General features: G+C 40.2%; 1 protein-coding gene across 3 annotated transcripts in view; it reads right to left on the bottom strand.

The window, feature by feature from the left end:
• LOC140212714 (vacuolar protein sorting-associated protein 26B-like) overlaps positions 1–20,323 on the bottom strand; it is a 65,131-nt gene that overhangs the window by 17,634 nt on the left and 27,174 nt on the right. For 2 of the 3 annotated variants that reach the window (XM_072283809.1, XM_072283810.1), the window contains exons 3-4: positions 4,263–4,427; positions 1,035–1,210 (exon numbers count right to left, since the gene is read on the bottom strand). In XM_072283809.1, coding sequence (XP_072139910.1) covers positions 1,035–1,210; positions 4,263–4,427 — 341 coding nt within the window. The remainder of the gene's footprint in view (positions 1–1,034; positions 1,211–4,262; positions 4,428–20,323) is intronic. The other variant, XM_072283811.1, reaches the window with a different exon arrangement.

Here is a 20,323-nt window from a genome sequence, read left to right on the forward strand (position 1 = left end):
TCCCCACCATTGAGCACATCTACAAGGAGCACTGCACAAGAAAACAGCATCCAAAGAATCCCACCATCTAGATCATGCCCTCTTCTCAATACTACAGTTGGGCAGGAGGTACAGGAGCCAAAGGTTCAGGAACGGTTATTGCCCTTCAACTATCAGGCTCCTGAACCAGCATGGGCAAGTAAATGCAGTCATCGCAACTCAAAATTGATTCTACAACCTAAAGACTCACATTCAAAGACTCTACAACTCATTCTCAGTTTTAAAAAAAATATTTGCACTATTTTTCTTCTTTTGCACATTGTCAGCCTTTGTTCATGTATTGTTTTTGTAAATTCTGTATTTTTCTGTAAATGGCAGCAAGAAAATTAACCTTGAGGTAGTATATGGTATCATATTAGTACATTGAAAATAAATTTTATTTTGACCTTAATTAACTGCACCAACCATATTCTCCATAAGACATGGGAGCAGAATAAGGCCATTTTGCCCATCGAGTCTTCTCCTGCTGGACTCCATATGTAATACAACATTGGAAAAGAATCAGGAAATCACTGTCAACCTAAATGCAGAAATTTCTCTGCAAGTTGCAACTTTCTTAAAAATTTTGTCAACCATTTCCAAAGCATACATGCACATTAATGCATTCTGCAAACAGGAATGTGAAATAACTAACATTTTTTCAAGATCTCAGAAGTAATTTCAAGACTGCACACTTCAGACACCCCAGCTGACCAATGTTACAGTTGTAATCTAACCATACTGTCCTCAATCTTCTGAGAAACCTGTTCATATGATCACAGAAAATAATTGTGTTCTGCAGTTATGTACTGGCATCAGGTAGAAAGCTAACCTCAACAAAAAGCGCAAGCAGGAAAAACACCTGAAGCTGTTTCTCCTTAACTACAAGCCAAAGGCCAAATTTTATTGTGGTAATAAGACAAGACGACCCCAAGTGTTCTTGTCTTATTACCACAATACCACAAAGACAAGTTTTACCACTCTGCTTCATAAATCAAGATTTTTCACATACACACCTCTGACCGGAGCGCCATCCATTATTTCATACTTTGCTATTGTGTCATTTTCATGAAACACATTTGGTCCAGTTCCTGTGGTTTCCCTTTTTATGATGTCAATCTCCATATGCTTGATTTTGATGCGAACCAGTAAGAAATATATTTTTCCTACAATTACATCCTTCAAATGGTACCTGGAATTACAAGGGACAAAAATTGAACACTCATATGCCTCTGCTTTTGTGCAACTCTTTAAAGTATTGTATTTTCATTGCTGCCTCAAAAATTCTTACTTTACATTTGAATGCAAAAGATGAAGGAATGTATCATTATTCCATAATCAATACACCAAATACAAGGGCACAAAGTGCTGCAGGAATTCTACAGTATAAAGTCAAGTGGTGTTAGTTTCCTTAGTTGTCAGAATACACTGATTTTTTCTTTTTTATACGCACTAAATTTGTACATCCATGAAACACTTAGTAAAATTCAAAAATATCCTTAGTACTGTCAAATTTCATTACATTAACTTTCTTGAAAGTCCACATTTACCAAAAAAGAAATCAAACTTCACAGTGCAATAAACTAAATATTAACTCGTCGCCTTTGGGATCACAATAAATGTCCAAACTTAGTATTTAATAGAATTACCAAGTAGTTTCAGATTCAGAAATGGGTCTGAAATCACATGGAAAAATAAGGATAGCAGATTTCCTCTTCTGCAGGCCTTCAGTGAAACAGAAGGAATAATAAAATGATAATCCAGTGGTTCCGCAATCATTATAATTACTAGTTTGCTTCCAAGTCCCAGATTACTAACTTGAATTTAACTTAAATTCTACAGCTACCATGGTAGCATTGGAACTCTAGTCTTGAGATTGTTCATCCAGGTCTCTGGATTAATACTTTTGTGATGTAACTATTGCAACATCACTTTTCCTCGTTCAAGTACATACTTCAATATTATCTACACATTTCATTCTGGTGCCACCAATCATTTCAGGCATTGTCTGTTATTTCACACAAATGAAAACAAGCAGTGACTGCACTGCACATGTGAAATTTTACACTACACAAGGTGGAAATCAATCCACACTTCAGTTGTGCATTGGTACATGCATGCACCAAAATACCTGCTTCTCAAAAACAAACTAAAGTTAATAGATACAAAAGCATAAATCAGTCATACTGTGAATGAATTATCATAAGAAACTCCAAAGGACTACAAGTGTAGTCACATTCATAGCCAGGCTGGGAGTTTGAGAGTTACAGCTTTATACCAACAAAATTACACTCAAAAGTAGTCATCAGTTTCTTCAAATATACAGCACGAAATTCACCACTTTCTATCAGCAGGATGCATGTTCTGCTGATAAATGTCACACTTTTAGGAAAAGTAAGTTAGATACACGATGGACACTTAACATTTCCCTACGAGTTCCACATATAAAGGTAGTGCCATTAGCACTGCCCTTCTCTTACTTCTTCCCAAGGTAAATGTGGATCATATTCAGTTTCTGCTATCCTTGTTCTGACAGTAGCCCACAATAGTGTTGGGCATGGAATTACAGGACTTTGAGACAATGGTAATGATGGAATAGTGGTGTCCAAGTATATATTAGGATGGTGTGCAACTTAAAATTTGTGACATTCTCATTGTCTTGCTGGTCTTTGATTCTTGGTGATAAATTATGGGGGGAGAAATAGGCAAACAGTTAAAATTGACTTTGTAGATAATGAAATTACAGCATGCCAATGTGGGTATGAAGTCAAATAACTGTGTTCTTTCAGAGTTAGCTTGGTCTTAATGGTGTTGAGCTAATGACTGCTGTAGTTTCTTTCAGGTAAATAATATGACTTTTTTGCATCACTGCAGATTATTGGAAGGTAATGACCAAATAATTATCAAGCTCCACTCCTTGGTCTAGCATTAGTGGTCATACTATCACTTTGATTAGTCATGGTTTAATCAAAGATTGCACTGGAATATTAATGATGGGGCACTTTCAAAGATGTTAACGTTGAAGGACAAGATGATAGTCATGCAAGAGATTCTGCAGATGCTAGAAATCCAGAGCAACATAAATAAAATGCTGGAGAAACTCAGCAGGTCAGGCAGCATCTATGGAAAGGAATAAACCGTTGACATTTCGAACCCCCTTCTTTTCCAGTTCTAATGAGGGGTCTCAGCTAGAAACATCAACTGTTTATTCCCCTCCATAGATGCTGCCTGACCTGCTGAGTTCCTCCAGCATTTTGTATGTCTAACTCTGGTCATCATGTGACACATGCATTATACCCCTTGGTCTGGGCCTTGCATTCATTGAGGTACTTCTGTCATGTTGCAATGTAGGCAATGCAGCAGCTGGTTTGCATACAGCAACAATAATAGACCATCTCACCAAAGTCAGATTTGAAGGAAAAATCTTGTCCTTTCCTTCAAATTATTACAATAGGATCATTTACAACTACCAGAGTTGGCTACTTGGGAGGAAAAAATGTCCATGCTTCCTTAAATTCTGCTAGGAATGTAAAGCATTATTTTGTTAAGTGGAGGCAGATTCAAACATTGCATTGAAACAGGAGCTGAAAGGCACAGCGGTGCAACAGGCAGTGTTGCTCTTTCACTGGTCCTATATCCCCATTCAATCCTCACTTCCAATAATGGCAGGTTTGCAGAATCGGAGACTGCAAGCTTCTCCCAGATGCTCTAGTTTTCTCTCACATCCCCAAGATGAGTTGGTTGGCAGATTAATTGGTTACTGTACTGAGCCCAATTATGAGGAGAATCAGGTGGAGATGCTGGCCACACAAAATAGTTGCAGAAAAATAAGTGGGAGAGTGAGAATTGAATGGTGTCAGCTTTGATGCAATTGACCAAATGGTCTCCATGTCATAAAATATGAAAGCCTCAGTGGCAATAAGGAGAACTCAAGAGTGAGACGGGTTGGATTCTCTTGCACAGACCTGATATGGATTTAATAGGTTGAATCATCTCTTTCCTTGCCGTGATCATTCCATGAGGAGGGTAAATGAGCTTCTGAATGAGGCAAGAATGCTGAGCCATGGCTGATACAACCAATGAGAAGAAAATTAGGTATGCAATTTAAACATGAGAAGTATCCATTAATCAAGTTAGTCTTGTTCCATAGTCATTCACTCATAATATTCATGTGGTTAGGGTTACATGCAGTTTTTACTGCCTTTCCGAATTTGTTAAATATAACAGGATTTCACTATACATACTTTGACTTGTTGTATTCAAATTCAATATGTAGGCAGTCTTCAATTCCAACTTCCATTTTGATAGATGAATTCATCTCAGGGTAGGTACTCAGAGTGTGAACAATGACATCCATTTCCTTTGTAATATCATTTAACCTGCGGCTGACGGTTGCTCTCAGAAAATACCTGAATTGTGCAGAGTTGCAAGAAAGATAATGAGCTTTTCATGGAAATCTAGTGCAAGAGACTCTTCAACCCACTGGATTCATGCCAGCCAATAACAGCCATTTAAATTAATTCCTCTTCTCAACGTGTAACCCTGCATGCAAAATAAACTTCCATCTCCAACAATCTTTAAAGGGAGTGAGTTCCAGACTCCCCACTGATGAAAAGATATTTCCCCCTTCAACACCACTCCAACCCTTCGACAATTTATATCAAATCTATGCCCTGTCATTATTGAACACTCTGCTGAGGAACTCATGAACAGGAAGCTTTGATCTAAGCTCCTTTCAGCCTCCTTTATTCCAAAGAAAAACCTACTCAATCTTTGCTCATAGTAAAACTGCCCAATCTTGGAACTAATATTTCAACTCCCGTGTAGCCTGTGAATTAACACGTTTCCCGTAGTGAGCAGAACTGTACACAGGACTGAGGTTTAACTAGAGTCCATAGAGTTCTAGCATCAACAAATTAACAAATAGCAGATATCCCAAGTGCAACACAAGACTACTCATCTATCTCATGACACTCCGAAATCTTCATCATGCACGACAAAGTCCTTCTGTTACTCTATATTTTACAGTATCTCACCATTTATTGTCTATGGCTTTGCCTTGTTTGACCTCCACAAATGCATTACATCAATAATCTTTGGACTGGATTCCATTTGCAACTTTGCCCACTGGACTAAACTACCTTCAGATATCATCTTCCAAATTAAGACTTCCTTCCCCTCAACTACTGCCAACCATCATTTCAAAGCCTGACATTTTTTTTGGTTTCAAGTAGCATTAATAGCAACAGGCAAAGTCTGTTTATTGCCCTAAAGTAGCAATGGTGAGTGAACTTCTTCCAGCTCAGATAGGAATTGGAGCTCAAGTGTTCTACGTAGAACAGTACAGATAATAAAACATTTACAGTTAACACCCTCTTGGATGTTAAATAGTAATAATTGTTACACCGTTACCAAAATCCTGTCGACAAATAAAGTGCAAGTCCAAGTTTGACAGTTCAGGTAATGGAAATTCACCCTTATGGAATTCACAAATCACTACCAAAAATTTAAGATACGGGATAAAAAATGTGCTAGTATGGAACTTGAGAGAAAAAATCTAAATAAACACAATGTGAATGGAACAAATTCTGTCAAAGCTTCACATCATAGAAAATCAATTTCTGAGGAACACCATTACTCCAACACAAAGGAGCACTATAATAACTATATTATTGCAAATCTGGTTCAAAAATAATAAGGAATAAAACAAGTTATCAAAGTGTCCATGAAGTTGAGGACAAGACACAGGAATCCAATTTCTCAGTCAGTATTTAGGTTGGCAGACAGTTACAAAGTGGGAGGGCATGGGAAACAGTATTGTGTCCTCAACTGTTCGTAACCTGAATGAGAGCCAGAGTCATAGAACACTACAGCACAGAAAAAGGCTCTTTAGCATACCTAGTCCATACCAAACTATTATTCTACCTAGTCTCATCAACCTATACCTGCACCATACCCTCCCCTCAATACCCCTCTCATCCATGTACTTACCCAAATTCCTCTTAAATGTTGAAATTGCCCTCTGCCATTCAATTTCTAAATGGACATTGAAGCCATGAACACTACCTCACTACTTTTTTATTTCTGTTTTATTGCACTACTTTAACTTAATCTATTGAATAAACAAATACTTAATGTAATTTAATTTTCTTAATCTCTCTATACTTACAATGCATTTCATTGTACTGCTGCTATAAAGTTAACAAATTTCACGACATATGCCAGTGATATTAAACCTTATTCTGATTCTGAAGTTGAACCCACATTCACCACTTTGCTGGCAGCTTGTTCCACATTCACCAAGTGAAGAAGTTCCTCCTTCACCATTAACCCATGACCTCTCAATTGAAAAGCTTGAATTTACCCCATCTATACCCCTCAATTTTCTATCAAATCTCCTCTCATTTCCCAACGCTCTGGGGAATAAAGTTTATGAACAAATTAAACAATTGGCAAGATAGTGGCAGATGGAATAAATTGTAGAAAAGGTTACACACTTCAATAAAAATAATAGAACTTATTTTTACATGGTGAAATAAGAGTAAACATTTGTGAGCAGATGAATCCAAATATGCTGGCTCAGGAGAGAAAGTAAGCACCCAAGTACAATAAAACCACCAGGAAGACAATTTTTTAAGCTTTTATTGCAGGGGAATATAAAGCAAATACACTGGATTCCAGTTAACTGGAGAAGCCGCTTGCTGATTTGGGACAACTTTAAAAGAACAAAATCGGTATGTCCATCCATGGTCTCCTCCACTGTGGTGCTGAGACCACACTTGGGATGGAGGAACAACACCCTGTATTCCATTTGGGTAGCCTCCAACCTGATGGCATGAACAGGATTTCTCAAACTTCTGGCAATGTCCCCCCCCTTTCACCATTTCCCATCCCCACATCTCCTTGCCTGCCCATCACCTCCCTCTGGTGCTCCTCCTTTCTTTTTCTTTCTTCCATGGCCTTCTGCCTCTTTGATCAATTTCCCAGCTCTTTACTTCATCCCTCCCCCTCCAGGTTTCACCCATCATCTGGTGTTTTTCTCTCTCGTCCCCCTACCTTTTAAATCTACTTAACTTTTTTTCCTCCAGTCCTGCCAAAGGGTTTCAGCCCAAAACGTTGACTGTACTCTTTTCCATAGATGCTGACTAGCCTGTTGAGTTCCTCCAGCATTTTGTGTGTGTTGCTCAGATTTCCAGCACCTGCAGGTTTTGTCTTGTTTGGGATTCCCTTTATTTATTTAGGACACTATGCTGCTTAATTGGGACAGGAGACTGTTGCTGAACAGTCTTTAAAACAGCATCAGTTGCATGTGCTCGAGTTATGGTATCTATTTGGGTCAAAGGCCGCCAATTCAAAAGTAGTGATTTTTGATAATTGTTTTTTATATTTTGACTGGCCAAGATGCAGGAAGCCAATGAGGGCAATCCATTATCTGTACCAAATTTCTGTGCTGATTTTAATTATTTGCAATCAAAAGAACACTGCAGTGTACACTGGATGAATTCCTCCGTCGATAATTATTAGAAACTAGTAGTGTTTTAAGTTCTACAGTAGTATTGGTAGTATTCTAATTTATTCTGTATTTCATTTAAATACACAGTTTGTTACTCAGTTAAATTGCAGTTTGTCTCTTTTATACCTCTTTAGCTATTTCCATGAAGCTTCAGCTAATTGGACCTGCTGTTTAATTGGGTCAAGATCTACTCGCCCATGTGTGCCATTTGACTGAAATCCATTGTAATGCCAAATTGAATAGGTTTTTTTGGCATGCTGTGTGTAATACAAGTTACAAAAGCCTCAGTTGCATGGGATCAGGTGATAACCTGAAGAATTACTGAGAGGTTTGGCATAAACCTGGAGTTTACAGTCAAGGGATATCATCTCATCAACACATTCTGAGCTAGATTAGTAGTAGCTGATGAGAGTGCAGTTTCGTTGAATTGGATAACCAAAGGCCTGGGGTTGAAGTCTCAACACAGGTTAAAAAAAAAATCAAGAGCTAAACATGCTGGAAAACAAATTTAACCAGAAAATACTAGAAACCCTCAACACAGCAGGTGATATTTGTGGACAGAGAAATAGTTAACATTTCAGGCTGAAAAAGAAATTTAAATTTCAGAGGATGCAGAAAGGAGGACAGAACCTCTCATGTGAATCATAAACACGAAAAGTTTTGCAGATGCTAGAAATCCAGAACAACGCACACTAAATGCTGGAGGAACTCACTACATTAACAGCATCTATGGAAATCAATAAACAGTCAATGAGTTGGGCTGAGACTCTTCTCCAGACCTGGAAAAGGGGGAAGACACCAGAATAAAAAGATGGGGGGAGGGGGAGGGGAAGGAAAAAAGTTCAAAAGTGATAGGTGAGTAGGAGAGTGTGAAACCAGGATTCATTAACACATCGAGAAAATCTGCAGATGCTGGAAATCCAAGCAACACACATAATGCGAGAGGAACTCAGCAAACCAGGCAGCATCTAGGAAAAGAGTACAGTCAAAGTTTTGGGCCAAAACTCTTCAGCAGGACTGGAGTAAAAAAGCCAAGGCCAAGGGTTTCGGCCTGAAATGTCGACTGTATTCTTTTCCTAGATGCTACCTGGCCTGCTGAGTTCCTCCAGTATTGTGTGTTCATTAACACATTTAGATAACTTCATCAACTCATCACCTCAGCAATTCTGGCCTCACTCAATCAAGCATGTTCCTTTTGATCTATCCATTTTTCACCAACTAGAAACTACCCTGGTTTTTACTTTCCCTGTCTTCATAATTATACTTCAACATGAAATATTAACTGTTTCTTGGTCCACAGGTGTCGAGTCAACTGTTTTGATGGTACATTGTTATTTTCCCCTCAGAGGACGGTCTTACAGAATCAGAGGGAAATCCACCAACCCCACCTCTCAAACTATGCTCCCATGTGCATTGGCAACCTCCTAATTTGTTCACATCCTATTCATCACGCAAAGGATAATTTCCAGGGGCCAATTAAGCTAATAAACAGCACATCTTTGAAATATCGGAGGAAAATGGAACATCTAGGAAAAATTCAATTAAATCACAGGGTAAACTACATACCAAAGAATTAAAAGATTTATCACATTCAAAAATTTGTTTTAAAATAGACTTCTAACAATGATAAATGACAGCATATTTACAGTTGCAAGAACAAGTTTGTGAGCCCTTTGAAATTCCCTGGTTTTCCACTTTACTCAAAACGTGGTCTGATCTTCATCTAAGTCACAATAAAAGACCAACACAATCTGCCTAAACTAGTAACACACAATTCTACTTCTCATCGATACCAAGTATACCATTTAAACAATCACAGTCAAGGTTCTAAAAAGTATGTGAATGTCTGGGGTAGTGCCTTCTACAAAAGCTATTTGGAGTCAGGTGTTCCAATCAATGAGATGAGATTGGAGAGGTAGGTTGTAGAGGTGCCCTGCCCTATATATTAAAAAAAGACAATGTCAGGTTACTGACAGAGCCTGCTCTTCAAGAAAGATCTGTTCATGTGCACTATGCCTCAATCAAAACAACTTTCAAAAGATCTCAGAAGAATTGCACAGATGCATGAAGCTGGAAAAGGCTACAAAAGCATTTCTAAAGACCTGAGTCTTCATCAGTTCACAGTAAGAGGAGTGGGCGTCCTGCAAAGATCACATCAGAAGCACAATGTGCAATGCTGAAGGAGGTGACAGAGAACCAAAGGATAACAGCAAAAGACCTGCAGAAATCTCTAGAACTTGCCAAGGTTCCTGTTCATCTATCCATTATAAGAAAAACACTGAACAAGAATGGTGTTCATGGAAGGACACCACAGGGGAAACCACTGCTCTCCCAAAAAAGAAATTGCTGCATGTCTCAAGTTTGCAAAAGACCACCTGGATGTTCCACAATGCTTCTGGGCCATCGTTCTGCGGACAGATGAGACAAATGTTGAACTTTTTGGCATAAATGTACACTGCTATGTTTGGAGGAAAAATGGCACTGCACACCAACACCAAAACCTCATCCCAAGTGTGAAGCACGGTGAAATAGTCTGGGGTTGCTTTGATGCCTTAGGGCCTGGACAGCTTGCAATCGTTGAGGGAACAATGAATTCAAAATTGTATCATGACATTTTACAGGAGTATGTCAGGGTAGCAGTCTGTCATCTGAAGCTTAATAGAAGTTGGATGATGCAACAAGACAATGATCCAAAACACAAAGAGCAAATCAGTAACAGAATGGTTAAAAAAAGAAATTTCATGTTTTGGAATGGCCAAGTCGGAGTCCAGACCTTAACTCAATTCAGATGGTGTGGTATGACCTACAGAGGGCTGTTCATGCAAAGTATCCAAAAATATTGATGAACTGAAACAGTTTTGTATGGAAGACTCCTTTTCGCCATTGTGCAAGTCTGATTTGCAGCTACAAGAAATGTTTGGTGGAGTTTACATTGTTGCAAAAAGTGTTTCTACCAGTTTTTAAATACAAGGGTTCACATACTTTTTCCAGCCTGGACTAAACAATGAGTTCAATAAAGACACAAAATGCACAATTAGACCATAAGACAAAGGAGCAGAAGTCGGCCATTCGGCCCATCGAGTCTGCTCCGCCACATTATCATGAGCTGATCCATTCTCCCATTTAGTCTCACTCCCCCGCCTTCTCACCATAACCTTTGATGCCCTGGCTACTCAGATACCTATCAATCTCTGCCTTAAATACACCCAATGACTTGGCCTCCACTGCCGCCCTTGGCAACAAATTCCACAGATTCACCACCCTCGGTTAAAAAAATTTCTTCATATCTCTGTTCTGAATGGGAGGCCTTCCATCCTTAAGTCATGCCCTCTCGTACTAGACTCCCCCACCATGGGAAACAACTTTGCCACATCCACTCTGTCCATGCCTTTCAACATTTGAAATGTTTCTACGAGGTTCCCCCCGCCCCCCATTCTTCTAAATTCCAAGGAGTACAGTCCAAGAGCGGTCAAACGTTCCTCATATGTTAACCCTCTCATTCCCAAAATCATTCTAGTGACTCTTCTCTGAACCCTCTCCAATGTCAGCACATCCTTTCTTAAATAAGGAGACCAAAACTGCCCACAGTACTCCAAGTGAGGTCTCACCAGTGCCTTATAGAGCCTCAACATCACATCCCTGCTCCTATACTCTATTCCTCTAGAAATGAATGCCAACATTGTATTCGCCTTCTTCACCACCATCTCAACCTGAAGGTTAACCTTAAGGGTATCCTGCACGAGGACTCCCAAGTCCCGTTGCATCTCAGAACTTTGAATTCTTTCCCCATTTAAATAATAGTCTGTCCATTTATTTCTTCTGCCAAAGTGCATAACCATACACTTTCCAACATTGGATTTCATTTGCCAATTTTTATATGCTATTAATTAAGGCAGATTGTACTTGTCTATTATTGTGACTTGGATGAAGATCAGTCTACATTTTGAGTTATTAATGCAGGAAACCAGGTACAAGTACAAATTGCTTTCCCACTTCAGCTTTCTTCAAATATCAATTTTAGTAAAGTATTTTAATAAGATTTAAATTTGTAAATCAAATGTTAAATTGATAAATTACAAATGCTCTCTGAATTTTCAAATAAATCCACACCATTTCTGATCAAGGTTTAGCGATGGCAGTTACTGGTCTATCACTGAGGACAAGAACTTCTGAGCATAATGAGTAACTCAAATGAAGAGATGGATGGATGAATGTGACTATACAGGTGGCCCCCGATTTCCGAACGTTCGCTTTCCGACACCTTGCTGTTATGAAAGACCTACATTAGTTACCCGTTTTCGCTAACAGGTGTTTTCACTGTTACGAAAAAAGGCAGCACGCGCCTGAACAGCCAAGCTCCTCCTCCAGGACTGCATTCTAGCCGCCATTGCTTAAACACGTGCTTTATCTCGATTTATTTTTTGCATCCGTTAGCAAGATGAGTTCTAAGGTATCAGAAAAGCCTAATTAAGAGCTCGTAAGGGTGTTACACCTAGCGTAACACTAGACATAATTAAGCATTTCAATCGTGGTGAACGAAGTAAGGACATTGTCCACGCGTTGAACTTGCCTGCATCCACCATTCACACTATTTATACGCAGAGAGAAAGAATCCTGAAAGGTGCTGATGTTACTGTTGGTTCTGCTCGTAGCAGAGTGGTCTCTCTTAGTCGGTGTCCAATAATGGATAAAATGGAAAGTCTATTGCTTGAGTGGATTGATGGGTATACAAAGCGTGGTGTTCTGTTAAGTTTTCTTATACTTAAGGAGAAATCAGTCAGTCTTTTTAATAAGCTGAAACAGAAAGCCCTGGACGATGGTGATGAAAGTGTTGCGAAAGTGGAATTTAAAGTTAGTCATGGGTGGTTTGATCGGTTTCTGAGGCGAGGGCAGCTTCATAGTTTAAGCAGTGGTAGTCGGAATGCACCCAGCACATCTTTGAGAAAAAAGGCGAAATAAACAAGCTAATTAATTAGGTGCCACCCAGCACGTAAATGTCGGCCCAGATCAGAGGCGATTGCCGATTGCGTCAGATGCTTATTCGTATAAGCAAATGTTTAACTGTGACGAAACTGCAATTTATTGGAGTCTTCCCGATTCTGGTAAGTGAAACTACACTGTACATACATTATTTCTACTTTATATCGGCTGTGTATTTTTATGTGTTATTTAGTATGATTTGGCAGCTTCATAGCTTAAAGGTTACTGGAGAGAGTGTTTCTGCCGAGAGCGCTTCCGCGAGATTTTCGCTGTGCTAGACAGTGCTGCAAAAAAGTATTTCTACTTTATATAGGCTGTGTATTTATCCTATCATTCCTGCTTTTACTATATGTTACTGTTATTTTATGTTTTGTGTGTTATTTGGCATGATGTTGTAGGTTATTTTTTGGGTCTGGGAACGCTCAAAAATTTTCCCCCAATTAATAAATGGTAATTGCTTATTCATTTTACGACATTCTGGCTTTTGAACCATTTCCTAGGAACGCTCTACCTTCGGATAACGGGGGAAACCTGTAATAGTACTCTCATACCAACTCATTGACAGGTCCAGCAAGTCCTTCAGCTTTAATTCAGCCAAAATAAATCAGAAAGGGGTTTTAAAAAGTTCCTGTTAATAGTTTACAGTAGGAATGATACCACTGATGTACAAATTAATATTAATGGAATGATCTCCCATTCCTTTGCTTTTTAGGACAACCAATAAGTTAAAGTTTGATCCCAATCTTTAATGATGACCAGCAGATCATTTTAAAAAAAATGCATAGATTTGATGAAGGCATATACATTGAAGACATCACTAAAAAAAACTCACTTTTCAAAAGATCTCTGGAGAGAATGAGAAGTGATTTACAAGCATGAACTGTATGGAAACACCAATACCCTTGAATGTAAAATCCTCCAAAAAATAGTAGATACAGCCCAGTCTATCTATAAGACCATAAGACATGGGAGCAGAATTAGGCTATTTGGCCCATCGAGTCTGCTTTGCCATTCAATCACGGCTGATCCTTTTTTTCTCTCCTCAACCCCAGTTCCTGGCCTTCTCCCAGTAACCTTTGAAGCCATGTCCAATCAAGAGCCTATAAATCTCTGACTTAAATACACCCAACGACCAGGCCTCCACAGCTGCATGTAGCATCAAATTCTACAAATTCACCACCCTCTGGCTAAAGAAGTTTTTCCGCTTTTCTGTTTTGAATGGATACCTCTCTATCCTGAGGCTGTGTCCTCTTGTCCTAGACTCTCACACCATCGAAAACATCCTTTCCACATCTCGTCTGTCTCAGCCTTTCAACATTCGAAAGGTTTCAATGAGATGCTCCCTCATCCTTCTAAATTTCCGCAAGTACAGACCCAGAGCCATCAAGTGTTCCTCACATGATAACCTTTTCATTCCAGGAATCATCCTTGTGAACCTCCTCTGGACCTTCTCCAATGCCAGCACACATCTCCGAAGGTGAGGAGCCCAAAACTGTTCAGAATACTCAAGATGAGGCCTCACCAGTGCCTTATAAAGCCTCAGCATCACATCCCTGCTCTTGTATTCTAGACCTCTTGAAATGAATGCTAACATTGCATTTGCCTTCCTCACCACTGATTCAACTTGCAAGTTAAACTTTTGGGTGTTCTGCACAAGGACTCCCAAGTCCCTTTGCATCTCAGATTTTTGGATTTTCTCCCCGTTTAGAAAATAGTCCACACATTCATTTCTACTACCAAAATGCATGACCATGCATTTTCCAACACACTATTTCATTTGCCACTTTCTTGCCCATTCTCCTAATCTAAGTCAAAATACTCATTTAGTTCATCTGCCATCTCCTTGTCCCCCATTATTTCTTCTCCAGCCTCATTTTGCAGCGGTCCGATATTCTCTCTCATCTATTTAAATATTTTTAACATACTTGAAAAAGCTTTTACTATCCACTTTGATGTTATTTGCTAGCTTGCTTTCATATTTCATCTTTTCCCTTTGAATGATTTTTAGTTGCTCTCTGTAGGTTTTTTTTAAAGAGGATTTCCCAATCCTCCATCTTCCCACTAATTTTGGCTTTGTTGTATGCCCTCTCTTTTGTTTTTACATTAGCCTTGACTTCCCATGTCAGCCACAGTTGTACTATTTTGCAATTTGAGTATTTTTTCATTTTTGGAATGCTGATGTCCTGAACCTTCCTCATTTTTCCCAGAAACTCATGCCATTGCTGCTCTGCTGACATCCCCGCCAGCAGCTCCTTCCAATTTACTTTGGCCAACTCCTCTCTCATACCACTGTAATTTCCCTTTCTCCACTGAAACACTGCTACACCAGACTTTACTTTCTCCCTATCCAATTTCAAGTTGAAATCAATCATATTGTGATCACTGGTTCCAAAGGGTTCTTTCACCTTAAGCTCCCTAATCTCCTCCAGTTCGTTTCATAACACCCAATCCAGTATAGCTGATCACCTAGTAGGCTCACCGACAAATTGCTCTAAAATGCCATCCCTTAGGTATTCTACAAGCTCACTCTCTTGAGATCCATTACCAACCTGATTTTGCCCAATCGACCTGTGACTATCATAAACATAGAAACATAGAAAATAGGTGCAGGAGTAGGCCATTCGGCCCTTCAAGCCTGCACCGCCATTTATGATGATCATGGCTGATCATCCAACTCAGAACACCGCCCCAGCCTTCCCTCCATACCCCCTGATCCCCGTAGCCACAAGGGCCATATCTAACTCCCTCTTAAATATAGCCAATGTACTGGCCTCAACTGCTTCCTGTGGCAGAGAATTCCACAGATTCACCACTCTCTGCGTGAAGTTGTTTTTCCTAATCTCGGTCCTAAAAGGAGTACCTCCCTGCTCCTGTACTCGAATCCTCTCGCTATAAATGCCAGCATACCATTCGCCTTTTTCACCGCCTGCTGTACCTGCATGCCCACTTTCAATGACTAGTGTATAATGACACCCAGGTCTCATTGCACCTCCCCTTTTCCTAATCGGCCACCATTCAGATAATAATCTGTTTTCCTATTTTTGCCACCAAAGTGGATAACTTCACATTTATCCACATTAAATTGCATCTGCCATGAATTTGCCCACTCACCCAACCTACCCAAGTCACTCTGCATCCTCTTAGCATCCTCCTCACAGCTAACACTGCCACCCAGCTTCGTGTCATCCGCAAACTTGGAGATGCTGCATTTAATTCCCTCATCCAAGTCATTAATATATATTGTAAACAACTGGGGTCCCAGCACTGAGCCTTGCGGTACCCCACTAGTCACCGCCTGCCATTCTGAAAAGGTCCCGTTTATTCCCACTCTTTGCTTCCTGTCTGCTAACCAATTCTCCATCCACATCAATACCTTACCCCCAATACCATGTGCTTTAAGTTTGCACATTAATTTCCTGTGTGGGACCTTGTCAAAAGCCTTCTGAAAATCCAAACATACCACATCCACTGGTTCTCCCCTATCCACTCTACTAGTTACATCCTCAAAAAATTCAATGAGATTCGTCAGACATGATTTTCCTTTCACAAATCCATGCTGACTTTGTCCGATGATTTCACCGCTTTCCAAATGTGCTGTTATCACATCTTTGATAACTGACTCCAGCAGTTTCCCCACCACCGACGTTAGGCTAACCGGTCTATAATTCCCCGGTTTCTCTCTCCCTCCTTTTTTAAGAAGTGGGGTTACATTAGCCACCCTCCAATCCTCAGGAACTAGTCCAGAATCTAACGAGTTTTGAAAAATTATCACTAATGCATCCACTATTTCTTGGGCTACTAAGCACTCTAGGATGCAGACCATCTGGCCCTGGGGATTTATCTGCCTTCAATCCCTTCAATTTACCTAACACCACTTCCCTACTAACAAGTATTTCGCTCAGTTCCTCCATCTCAATGGACCCTCTGTCCCCTACTATTTCTGGAAGATTATTTATGTCCTCCTTAGTGAAGACAGAACCAAAGTAATTATTCAATTGGTCTGCCATGTCCTTGCTCCCCATAATCAATTCACCTGTTTCTGTCTGTAGGGGACCTACATTTGTCTTTACCAGTCTTTTCCTTTTTATATATCTATAAAAGCTTTTACAGTCAGTTTTTATGTTCCCTGCCAGTTTTCTCTCATAATCTTTTTTCCCCTTCCTAATTAAGCCCTTTGTCCTCCTCTGCTGAACTCTGAATTTCTCCCAGTCCTCAGGTGAGCCACTTTCTCTGGCTAATTTGTATGCTGCTTCTTTGGAATTGATACTATCCCTAATTTCTCTTGTCAGCCACGGGTGCACTACCTTCCTTGATTTATTCTTTTGCCAAACTGGGATGAACAATTGTTGTAGTTCATCCATGCAACCTTTAAATGCTTGCCATTGCATATCCACCGTCAATCCTTTAAGTGTCATTTGCCAGTCTATCTTAGCTAATTCACGTCTCATAACTTCAAAGTTACCCCTCTTTAAGTTCAGAACCTTTGTTTCTGAATTAACTATGTCACTCTCCATCTTAACGAAGAATTCTACCATATTATGGTCACTCTTACCCAAAGGGCCTCTCACGACAAGATTGCTAATTAACCCTTCCTCATTGCTCAAAACCCAGTCCAGAATAGCCTGCTCTCTAGTTGGTTCCTCGACATGTTGGTTCAAAAAACCATCCCGCATACATTCCAAGAAATCCTCTTCCTCAGCACCTTTACCAATTTGGTTCACCCAATCTACGTGTAGATTGAAGTCACCCATTATAACTGCTGTTCCTTTATTGCACACATTTCTAATTTCCTGTTTAATACCATCTCCGACCTCACTACAACTGTTAGGTGGCCTGTACACAACTCCCACCAGCGTCTTCTGCCCCTGCAGCTCTACCCATATCGATTCCACATCTTCCCAGCTTATGTCCTTCCTTTCTATTGCGTTAGTCTCTTCTTTAACCAGCAACGCCACCCCACCTCCCCTCCCTTCATGTCTATCCCTCCTGAATATTGAATATCCCTGAACGTTGAGCTCCCATCCTTGGTCACCCTGGAGCCATGTCTCTGTGATCCCAACTATATCATAATCATTAATAACAATCTGCACTTTCAATTCATCCACCTTATTACGAATGCTCCTTGCATTGACACACAAAGCCTTCAGGCGCTCTTTTACAACTCTCTTAGCTCTTATACAATTATGTTGAAAAGTGGCCCTTTTTAATGCTTGCCCTGGATTTGTCGGCCTGCCACTTTTACTCTTCTCCTTAGTACTTTTTGCTTCTACCCTCACTTTACACCCCCGTCTCTCTGCACTGGTTCCCATCGCCCTGTTGTGAACTAACCTCCTCACGCCTAGCCTCTTTAATTTGATTCCCACCCCCCAACCATTCTAGTTTACATTGCTCTTTTGACACACCTTTTCTATTTCCTGTTGTAAACTGTGGTCCATATCCCAGATACTGTTGGGAGGCCTGTATATAACTGCCATCAGGGTCCTTTTATCCTTGCAGTTTCTTAATCCAACCCACAAGGATTCAACATCTTCTGATCCTATGTCATATCTTTCTACTGATTTGATGCCATTCTTTACCAGTAGAGCCACACCACCCCTCTGCCTACCTTCCTATCCCTCCGATAAAACATGTAACCTTGGACATTCAGCTCCCAACTACAACCATCCTTCAACCACGATTTAGTGATGGCCACATCAAACCTGGCAATCTGTAATAGTGCAACGAGATCATCCATCTATCATGGGTAAAGTCCTACGCACCATTGAGTACATCTACACAGAGCATTGTCACAGCAAAGCAGCATCCATCATCAGGGACCCCTACTCCCCAGGTCATGCTCTCTTCTCACTAATGTGATCAGGAAGGTGGTACAAGAGCCTCAGGACCAACACTACCAGGTTCGGAAACAATTACTCTTCAACCATCAGGCTCTTGAACCAGAGGGGATAACTTCACTCACCCCAACACTGAATTCTTCCCACAATCAATCACTATGGACTCACTTTCAAGGTTCCTTCATCTCACGTGCTCAGTACCTATTGCTTATTTATCACTTATCTCTTTTGTACTTGCATGGCTTGTTGACTTCTGCACATTTGTCCGTCCTGTTATGTGCAGTCTTTCATCGATTCTATTGTTTCTTGGATTCACTGTGTATGCCCGCCAGAAAACAAATCTCAGGGTTGTATGGTGACATGTATGTACTTTGAAAACAACTTTACTTTGAACTTTTGAACCCAGTGACAATGGACCAACTACAAATTGGAGAAGGAACAATGGTTACTCTCAATTCAAAATTATTGAAGGAATATCTGATAGTTCATGGCCTAGAGAACAGATTTAAGGTTTTGGGCAAGGAATACAGGTTTGGATGAAATGGTGATCATTGGGGTGACAGGAAAGGAATTTGGTGGAGACATTTGTGTATTTTCACTGCTTTGGAGATGCTTGAGGTATAGAGTTCACTTCAATGAAACACAAAGCACAGATCACTTCTGCACAGTAGGGAACGAACTTTCTACCTTGGTTTTGGTTTAGTTGCTTACTATACTAACAAGATATCAGTTGTGGGAAAGTTATGGAAGTTATTCTAAGGGACTGGATATTTAAATATTTGGATTAACGTGGACTGATTAGGGATAGTCAGCATGGCTTCGTGCCTGGTAGGTCATGTCTAACCAATCTTATATTTTTGCTAGGAAGTTACCAGGAAAACTGATAAAGCCCAGGCAGTGGATGTTGTCTACATGGACTTAAGTAAAGGCATTTGACAAGGTCCCGCATGAGAGGTTGGTCAAGAAAGTTCAATCATTTGGCATTCAAGATGAGGTAGTAAACTGGATAAGACATTGCCTTAGTGGAAGAAGCCAGAGTGGTAGTAGATGATTGCCCCTCTGACTGGAGGCCTGTGACTAGTGTAGTACCGCAGGGATTGATGCTGGGTCCTTTGTTGTTGGTCATCCATATCAAAAATCTGGGAGATAATCTGGATAACTGGATCAGCAATTGTGGATGGCACCAAGATTGGGTGTGCAGTGGACAGTGAGAAAGACTATCATGGCTTGCAGAGGGATCTAGTCCAGCTGAAAAAATAGACTGAAAAATAACAGTTGGAACTTAATACAGACAAGGGTGAGGTTTTGCACTTTGGTCGGGCACTGAGGATTGTGGTAGAACAAATCGATCTGGGAATACTGGTCCATAATTCATTGAAAGTGGTGTCACAGGTAGATAGGGTCGTAACAAAAGCTTTTGGCACATTGGTCTTCATAAATCAATGTACTGAGTACAGGAGTTGGGATATTATGTTGAAGTTGTACAAGACATTGGTGAGGACTAATTTAGAGCATTGTGTGCAGATTTGGTCACCTACCAGCAGGAAAAATGTAAATAAGGTTGAAAGAGTACAGGGAAAATATACAAGGATGTTGCCAGGACGGGACGACCTGAGCTGCAAGGAAAGATTGAATAGGACTGTATTCTGTAGAACACAGAAGATTGAGAGGAGATTTGACAGAGGTATACAAAATTATGAGGGGTATAGTTAGGGTAAATGCAAGCAGGCTTTTTCCAGGGAGGTTAGAAACCATAGAAACTACAGCACAGAAACAGACCTTTTGGCCCTCCTTGGCTGTGCTGAACCACTTTCTGTCTAGTCCCATTGACCTGCACACAGACCATATCCCTCCATACACCTCCCATCCATGTATCTGTCCAATTTATTCTTAAATGTTAAAAAAGAACTTGCATTTACCACCTCGCCTGTCAGCTCATTCCATACTCCCACCACTCTCTGTGTGAAGAAGCCCCCCG

The sequence above is a fragment of the Mobula birostris genome, chromosome 20 (assembly GCF_030028105.1).
Source record: "Mobula birostris isolate sMobBir1 chromosome 20, sMobBir1.hap1, whole genome shotgun sequence".
NCBI lineage: Eukaryota > Metazoa > Chordata > Chondrichthyes > Myliobatiformes > Myliobatidae > Mobula > Mobula birostris.